Genomic DNA, 10,000 nt, shown 5'->3' with positions numbered 1-10,000 from the left:
GTACTACACCTGCTACTACCAGCAGCACTACACCTGCTACTACCAGCAGTACTACACCTGCTACTACCAGCAGTACTACACCTGCTACTACCAGCAGTACTACACCTGCTACTACCAGCAGTACTACACCTGCTACTACCAGCAGTACTACACCTGCTACTACCAGCAGCACTACACCTGCTACTACCAGCAGTACTACACCTGCTACTACCAGCAGCACTACACCTGCTACTACCAGCAGCACTACACCTGCTACTACCAGCAGTACTACACCTGCTACTACCAGCAGTACTACACCTGCTACTACCAGCAGCACTACACCTGCTACTACCAGCAGTACTACACCTGCTACTACCAGCAGCACTACACCTGCTACTACCAGCAGCACTACACCTGCTACTACCAGCAGCACTACACCTGCAGTACTACACCTGCTACTACCAGCAGTACTACACCTGCTACTACCAGCAGCACTACACCTGCTACTACCAGCAGCACTACACCTGCTACTACCAGCAGCACTACACCTGCTACTACCAGCAGCACTACACCTGCTACTACCAGCAGTACTACACCTGCTACTACCAGCAGCACTACACCTGCTACTACCAGCAGTACTACACCTGCTACTACCAGCAGTACTACACCTGCTACTACCAGCAGTACTACACCTGCTACTACCAGCAGTACTACACCTGCTACTACCAGCAGTACTACACCTGCTACTACCAGCAGTACTACACCTGCTACTACCAGCAGTACTACACCTGCTACTACCAGCAGTACGACACCTGCTACTACCAGCAGTACTACACCTGCTACTACCAGCAGCACTACACCTGCTACTACCAGCAGTACTACACCTGCTACTACCAGCAGCACTACACCTGCTACTACCAGCAGTACTACACCTGCACCTGTCAACGACACAAGTTGTTCTGCTTCCATGAGCACATCCAATGCCAGCATCAGTAATTCTACATGTGTTGTTAGCCCAGCTAGCATGGACACTGACAGTTGTGAATCTGATGCAGCCGAAGAGCTACTGCCCCCTTACCTGGGAAAGCACCCTCTTAGTCCTCACTCCCTCCTATCTGAGATATCTACTGCAGCCCTCATCCTCCACATACAACACCCGTTCTGCCAGTCACATTCTGTTAAAGGTCCCCAAAGCACACACATCCCTGGGTCGCTCCTCTTTTCAGTTTGCTGCAGCTAGCGACTGGAACGAGCTGCAACAAACACTCAAACTGGACAGTTTTATCTCCATCTCTTCATTCAAAGACTCAATCATGGACACTCTTACTGACAGTTGTGGCTGCTTTGTGTGATGTATTGTTGTCTCTACCTTCTTGATCTTTGTGCTGTTGTCTGTGCCCAATAATGTTTGTACCATGTTTTTGTGCTGCTACCATGTTGTGTTGCTACCATGTTGTTGTTATGTTGTGTTGCTACCATGGTGTTGTTATGTGTTGCTACCATGGTGTTGTTATGTTGTGTTGCTACCATGGTGTTGTTATGTTGTGTTGCTACCATGGTGTTGTTATGTTGTGTTGCTACCATGGTGTTGTCATGTTGTGTTTCTACCATGGTGTTGTTATGTTGTGTTGCTACCATGTTGTTGTTATGTTGTGTTGCTACCATGGTGTTGTTATGTTGTGTTGCTACCATGTTGTTGTTATGTTGTGTTGCTACCATGGTGTTGTTATGTTGTGTTGCTACCATGGTGTTGTTATGTTGTGTTGCTACCATGGTGTTGTTATGTTGTGTTGCTACCATGGTGTTGTTATGTTGTGTTGCTACCATGTTGTTGTTATGTTGTGTTGCTACCATGGTGTTGTTATGTTGTGTTGCTACCATGGTGTTGTTATGTTGTGTTGCTACCATGTTGTTGTTATGTTGTGTTGCTACCATGTTGTTGTTATGTTGTGTTGCTACCATGCTGTTGTTATGTTGTGTTGCTACCATGTTGTTGTTATGTTGTGTTGCTACCATGGTGTTGTCATGTTGTGTTGCTACCATGGTGTTGTCATGTGTTGCTACCATGTTGTTGTTATGTTGTGTTGCTACCATGTTGTTGTTATGTTGTGTTGCTACCATGGTGTTGTTATGTTGTGTTGCTACCATGCTGTGTTGTCATGTGTTGCTGCCATGGTGTTGTTATGTTGTGTTGCTACCATGCTGTGTTGTCATGTTGTGTTGCTACCATGCTGTGTTGTCATGTGTTGCTACCATGTTGTTGTTATGTTGTGTTGCTACCATGTTGTTGTTATGTTGTGTTGCTACCATGTTGTTGTTATGTTGTGTTGCTACCATGGTGTTGTTATGTTGTGTTGCTACCATGGTGTTGTCATGTGTTGCTACCATGTTGTTGTCATGTTGTGTTGCTACCATGCTGTGTTGTCATGTGTTGCTACCATGTTGTTGTTATGTTGTGTTGCTACCATGTTGTTGTTATGTTGTGTTGCTACCATGTTGTTGTTATGTTGTGTTGCTACCATGGTGTTGTTATGTTGTGTTGCTACCATGGTGTTGTCATGTGTTGCTACCATGGTGTTGTTATGTTGTGTTGCTACCATGGTGTTGTTATGTTGTGTTGCTACCATGGTGTTGTTATGTTGTGTTGCTACCATGGTGTTGTTATGTTGTGTTGCTACCATGTTGTTGTTATGTTGTGTTGCTACCATGGTGTTGTTATGTTGTGTTGCTACCATGTTGTTGTTATGTTGTGTTGCTACCATGGTGTTGTTATGTTGTGTTGCTACCATGGTGTTGTTATGTTGTGTTGCTACCATGTTGTTGTTATGTTGTGTTGCTACCATGTTGTTGTTATGTTGTGTTGCTACCATGGTGTTGTTATGTTGTGTTGCTACCATGTTGTTGTTATGTTGTGTTGCTACCATGTTGTTGTTATGTTGTGTTGCTACCATGGTGTTGTTATGTTGTGTTGCTACCATGGTGTTGTTATGTTGTGTTGCTACCATGTTGTTGTTATGTTGTGTTGCTACCATGGTGTTGTTATGTTGTGTTGCTACCATGCTGTTGTTATGTTGTGTTGCTACCATGGTGTTGTTATGTTGTGTTGCTACCATGTTGTTGTTATGTTGTGTTGCTACCATGTTGTTGTTATGTTGTGTTGCTACCATGGTGTTGTTATGTTGTGTTGCTACCATGTTGTTGTTATGTTGTGTTGCTACCATGGTGTTGTTATGTTGTGTTGCTACCATGGTGTTGTTATGTTGTGCTGCTACCATGGTGTTGTTATGTTGTGTTGCTACCATGTTGTTGTTATGTTGTGTTGCTACCATGGTGTTGTTATGTTGTGTTGCTACCATGGTGTTGTTATGGTGTGTTGCTACCATGTTGTTGTTATGTTGTGTTGCTACCATGGTGTTGTTATGTTGTGTTGCTACCATGGTGTTGTTATGTTGTGTTGCTACCATGTTGTTGTTATGTTGTGTTGCTACCATGGTGTTGTTATGTTGTGTTGCTACCATGGTGTTGTTATGTTGTGTTGCTACCATGGTGTTGTTATGTTGTGTTGCTACCATGGTGTTGTTATGTTGTGTTGCTACCATGTTGTTGTTATGTTGTGTTGCTACCATGTTGTTGTTATGTTGTGTTGCTACCATGCTGTTGTTATGTTGTGTTGCTACCATGTTGTTGTTATGTTGTGTTGCTACCATGGTGTTGTCATGTTGTGTTGCTACCATGGTGTTGTCATGTGTTGCTACCATGTTGTTGTTATGTTGTGTTGCTACCATGTTGTTGTTATGTTGTGTTGCTACCATGGTGTTGTTATGTTGTGTTGCTACCATGCTGTGTTGTCATGTGTTGCTGCCATGGTGTTGTTATGTTGTGTTGCTACCATGGTGTGTTGTTATGTTGTGTTGCTACCATGCTGTGTTGTCATGTGTTGCTACCATGTTGTTGTTATGTTGTGTTGCTACCATGTTGTTGTTATGTTGTGTTGCTACCATGGTGTTGTTATGTTGTGTTTCTACCATGGTGCTGTTATGTTGTGTTGCTACCATGTTGTGTTGCTACCATGGTGCTGTTATGTTGTGTTGCTACCATGTTGTTGTTATGTTGTGTTGCTACCATGTTGTTGTTATGTTGTGTTGCTACCATGGTGTTGTTATGTTGTGTTGCTACCATGTTGTTGTTATGTTGTGTTGCTACCATGGTGTTGTTATGTTGTGTTGCTACCATGGTGTTGTCATGTTGTGTTGCTACCATGCTGTGTTGTCATGTGTTGCTGCCTTGCTATGTTGTTGTCTTAGGTCTCTCTTTATGTAGTGTTGTGTCTCTCTTGTTGTGATGTGTGTTTTGTCCTATATTTATATTGTATTTATTTTAATCCCAGCCCCCGGAGGCATTTTGCCTTTTGGTAGGCCGTCATTGTAAATAAGAATTTGTTCTTATTAACGGACTTGCCTAGTTAAATAAAGGTTAAATAAAAATAAAATAAATAAAGATTATTCCTGCTGCCGTGGATACGGCTGGGACAATGCTGGGGCAAAAGGCCATAAAAACTATACAGACAATGTCTCCATCAAACACTGTTTCACCACGCATCAGGGACATGGCAGGAGATGTTCTGAAACAATTACTACTTCACATACAAGCCAGTGAATTATATGTGTTACAGCTGGATGAGTCAACAGACGTGGCGGGCCGGCACAGCTCCTGGTATATGTCCGTTACGTTAATGGGGGGTCAATTAAGGAAGACATCCTCTTCTGCAAACCACTGGAAACCAGGACAACAGGAGAGGATATTTTTAAAGTACTCGACAGCTTTGTGACATCAAATGGACTTTGGTGGTCAAGATGTGTTGGTATCTGTACTGATGGCACAAACCCATGACAGGGAGACATAGTGGAGTGGTGTGTGCAAGCAGTTGCTCCCGACGCCACTTGGGTCCACTGCAGCATCCACCGAGAGGCTCTTGCTGCCAAGGGAATGCCTGACCACTTGAAAGACGTTTTGGACACTACAGTGAAGATGGTTAACTTTGTTAAAGCAAGGTCCCTGAACTCTTGTGTATTTTCTGCACTATGCAATGATATGGGCAGCGACAATGTAACGCTTTTACAACATACAGAAGTGCGCTGGTTATCAAGGGGCAAATATTGATAACATTTTTTGAATTGAGAGACAAGCTTAAAGTTTTCTTTACTGACCATAATTTTCACTTGTCTGACCTCTTGCATGATGACGAGTTTCTCACACGACTGGCCTTTCTGGGTGATGTTTTTTCTCACCTGAATGATCTGAATCTAGGATTACAGGGACTCTTCGCAACTATGTTCAATGTGCTGGACAAAAATTTAGGCTATGATTAAGAAGTTGGAGCTCTTCTCTGTCTTACAATGAGGGCAAAAAACAACATTTGAGAGTGCGCTGACCCTGGTGCTAGATGGGGTACAGCTGGAGGTTGAATGTTTGAAGGGGTACGGGACTATAAAACGTTTGGGATCCACTGCTCTACAGCTTAACCTTGAACTCTGCTGATGTTTTAAACCAGGTCAAGGTAATGTCACAATGAATGGATACAAGTCAGATCTTTGAACTATCTGTGATCTGTTACTCATGTCTAGACTATGATACACCAGCACTATCTGTGATCTATTACTCACGTCTAGATTCTGATACACCAGAACTATCTGTGATCTGTTACTCATGTCTAGACTCTGATACACCATAACTATCTGTGATCTGTTACTCATGTCTAGATTCTGATACACCAGAACTATCTGTGATCTGCTAATCATGTCTAGACTTTGATACACAGAATATTGATTGATACACCATGACTATCTGTGATCTGCTACTCATGTCTAGACTTTGATACACCAGAACTATCTGTGATCTGTTACTCATGTCTAGACTTTGATACACCAGAACTATCTGTGATTTGCTACTCATGTCTAGACTTTGATACACCAGAACTATCTGTGATCTGCTACTCATGTCTAGACTTTGATACACCAGAACTATCTGTGATTTGCTACTCATGTCTAGACTTTGATACACCAGAACTATCTGTGATCTGCTACTCATGTCTAGTCAGTGATACAACATCTCACCTGTCAGCAGGTCCACCTGGCCTGATGGTCGTTATGACAACGGGGCGGGATTTGTTCCTGTCCTCGTGGGCTCCTCCTAAACAAACCAACAAACAGTTATCACACAAACAGGTCGCTACGGTAACCAAGGATACATATCACTCCCTGATAATATAATTGATTTGTGCTTTAAGAAATCACTGAAGAACCAAGTTAATACTGTATTACCTGATTACAAAGGAAACGGTTTAAATAAAACATCTACACATGAAACACAGTAGCAATACATTGGATTTCACTGCAGGAAGGAGTTATTGATTTCCAACAGAAAGGGCAATTGAATAAAGTAATTTTAGCCTCATCAGTAATTCTAAAGCAGAACATGAACCCACAGTTTGAACACGACATCATCCATTCATGTTCCTCTCTTCGAGGAGCATCTTCTCTGAGATAAAGATTATACACAAGAAAAAACACACTTGTTGAATTGATGGAGAGTAATGAGCTGTGGCAACATCTCTGTATCGTCGACCTTCAAGTTAACTTTCTTCCCTCTCTTCAAAGGCCGAGGATAACTCACTAAGGGTGCATCCCAAATGGAACTCTATTCCCTACATAGTGCACTACTTTTGACCAGAGCCCTATGTACCCTAAAAGTCGCAGTATAGGGAATAGGGTACTACTTAGATCGCAAGCCTAAAAGTTTGTTCCTATTGATTTTAATGAAGCTTCATTCCAACTGGGTAAATAGAGTCAACAAGATGGTCATATTCTGATCACTTTCCTTTCCTCTGTACCCCAGTCAAACGTCTTCACACACACGCACACACGCACACACACACACACACACACACACACAGGGCGAACCGACGCTTCTTCCTCCTCAATGAGAAATGAATCATAATTCCATGTAAACCATCAGACCGTCAGCGTGGTTACATTATGCAGGGCCACCATACAGACGGTGAATTAGACATACCTCGGATGACAAAGGCAAATGTATTGCACACACACACACACACACACACACACACACACACACACACACACACACACACACACACACACACACACACACACACACACACACACACACACACACACACACACACACACACACACACACACACACACACACACACACACACACACAGGGCGAACCGACGCTTCTTCCTCCTCAATGAGAAATGAATCATAATTCCATGTAAACCATCAGACCGTCAGCGTGGTTACATTATGCAGGGCCACCATACAGACGGTGAATTAGACATACCTCGGATGACAAAGGCAAATGTATTGCACACACACACACACACACACACACACACACACACACACACACACACACACACACACACACACACACACACACACACACATACACACACGTACCTCGGATGACAAAGCCGAACGTATTGCCTTCTTTGTGCAGAGTCACCTCAACGCTTTTGAACATCAGCCCAGAGCCTTGAACAGCTGAGGAGAGAAGTAAACACTACATTAACAAATCATTACCCCTACAGCTACATCACTACACAGCCTGTCTGAATGAAAAGCTCTGGATCAGATCTGGGAGAGGTAACATCATTATACAGCCTGTCTGAATGAAAAGCTCTGGATCAGATCTGGGAGAGGTAACATCATTATACAGCCTGTCTGAATGAAAAGCTCTGGATCAGATCTGGGAGAGGTAACATCATTATACAGCCTGTCTGAATGAAAAGCTCTGGATCAGATCTGGGAGAGGTAACATCATTACACAGCCTGTCTGAATGAAAAGCTCTGGATCAGATCTGGGAGAGGTAACATCATTATACAGCCTGTCTGAATGAAAAGCTCTGGATCAGATCTGGGAGAGGTAACATCATTATACAGCCTGTCTGAATGAAAAGCTCTGGATCAGATCTGGGAGAGGTAACATCATTATACAGCCTGTCTGAATGAAAAGCTCTGGATCAGATCTGGGAGAGGTAACATCATTATACAGCCTGTCTGAATGAAAAGCTCTGGATCAGATCTGGGAGAGGTAACATCATTATACAGCCTGTCTGAATGAAAAGCTCTGGATCAGATCTGGGAGAGGTAACATCATTATACAGCCTGTCTGAATGAAAAGCTCTGGATCAGATCTGGGAGAGGTAACATCATTATACAGCCTGTCTGAATGAAAAGCTCTGGATCAGATCTGGGAGAGGTAACATCACTACACAGCCTGTCTGAATGAAAAGCTCTGGATCAGATCTGGGAACATGAAAGGAAAAGACACTGAGGTGAGATGTGTTTGGTAAAGGTGGCTTTGAACTCTGGAAAGGAACAAAGGAATTGTGGAGACTCAGGACTTTGGCTTCAGACGGAAGATCCAATTTCCTCTAATATACATCCAGCTTGATTCTAAACTAATACAATTCTATTGATTAGTATCTATCTATTGAACCTATCAAATCAACAGGACTGATGTATCTATTGAACCTATCAAATCAACAGGACTGATGTATCTATTGAACCTATCAAATCAACAGGACTGATGTATCTATTGAACCTATCAAATCAATAGGACTGATGTATCTATTGAACCTATCAAATCAACAGGACTGATGTATCTATTGAACCTATCAAATCAATAGGACTGATGTATCTATTGAACCTATCAAATCAACAGGACTGATGTATCTATTGAACCTATCAAATCAACAGGAGTGATGTATCTATTGAACCTATCAAATCAACAGGACTGATGTATCTATTGAACCTATCAAATCATTCGACTGATGTATCATTTATAACAACATGGTCCTAAAACAGTAGAACTCACAGACAGGTGGCAGCTCGTATTCCACCTCTAGAACCACACGTTCTCCAACGTTCTTCAGCAGGCTGATGATCTCGTCGTGACGGAACTTGGTCAGATTGATCCCGTTTACAGACTTGATGTAGTCGCCCACGTTGAGCTGGTCACTCCTACAGAGAGAGATGGATGGATGGTGTGATAGAGGAGGGGAGGAAGACAGAGAGAGGGCAAGAGAGAGAGGGAGAGGACGGGGTGAGAGGATGAGAAAAGGGGAAAGGGATAGAGGGATGGGATTGAGACAACCAGAACAGAAGTAGAGAGAAACACAGAGAGAGAAAGATATGGAGACGAGGGATGAGAGAAACACAGAGAGAGAAAGATATGGAGACGAGGGATGAGAGAAACACAGAAAGAGAAAGATATGGAGACGAGGGATGAGAGAAACACAGAAAGAGAAAGATATGGAGACGAGGGATGAGAGAAACACAGAGAGAGAAAGATATGGAGACGAGGGATGAGAGAAACACAGAGAGAGAAAGATATGGAGACGAGGGATGAGAGAAACACAGAGAGAGAAAGATATGGAGACGAGGGATGAGAGAAACACAGAGAGAGAAAGATATGGAGACGAGGGATGAGAGAAACACAGAGAGAGAAAGATATGGAGACGAGGGATGAGAGAAACACAGAGAGAGAAAGATATGGAGACGAGGGGATGAGAGAAACACAGAGAGAGAAAGATATGGAGACGAGGGATGAGAGAAACACAGAGAGAGAAAGATATGGAGACGAGGGGATGAGAGAAACACAGAAAGAGAAAGATATGGAGACGAGGGATGAGAGAAACATAGAAAGAGAAAGATATGGAGACGAGGGATGAGAGAAACATAGAAAGAGAAAGATATGGAGACGAGGGATGAGAGAAACACAGAAAGAGAAAGATATGGAGACGAGGGATGAGAGAAACACAGAAAGAGAAAGATATGGAGACGAGGGATGAGAGAAACACAGAGAGAGAAAGATATGGAGACGAGGGGATGAGAGAAACACAGAAAGAGAAAGATATGGAGACGAGGGATGAGAGAAACATAGAAAGAGAAAGATATGGAGACGAGGGATGAGAGAAACACAGAAAGAGAGA

At 42.9% G+C, this 10,000-nt stretch overlaps 1 protein-coding gene across 1 annotated transcript in view; it reads right to left on the bottom strand.

Moving 5' to 3' along the window:
- The window catches only part of LOC106595591 (glutamate receptor-interacting protein 1), a 431,870-nt gene that overhangs the window by 162,830 nt on the left and 259,040 nt on the right, over positions 1 to 10,000 (bottom strand). Inside the window, 3 exon segments of the mRNA XM_045722404.1 lie at positions 6,093 to 6,168; positions 7,464 to 7,547; positions 8,884 to 9,029. Coding sequence (XP_045578360.1) covers positions 6,093 to 6,168; positions 7,464 to 7,547; positions 8,884 to 9,029 — 306 coding nt within the window.

The sequence above is a fragment of the Salmo salar genome, chromosome ssa07, assembly GCF_905237065.1.
Source record: "Salmo salar chromosome ssa07, Ssal_v3.1, whole genome shotgun sequence".
Classification (NCBI taxonomy): Eukaryota; Metazoa; Chordata; class Actinopteri; order Salmoniformes; family Salmonidae; genus Salmo; species Salmo salar.
This window is presented reverse-complemented; position numbering and strand designations above follow the sequence as displayed.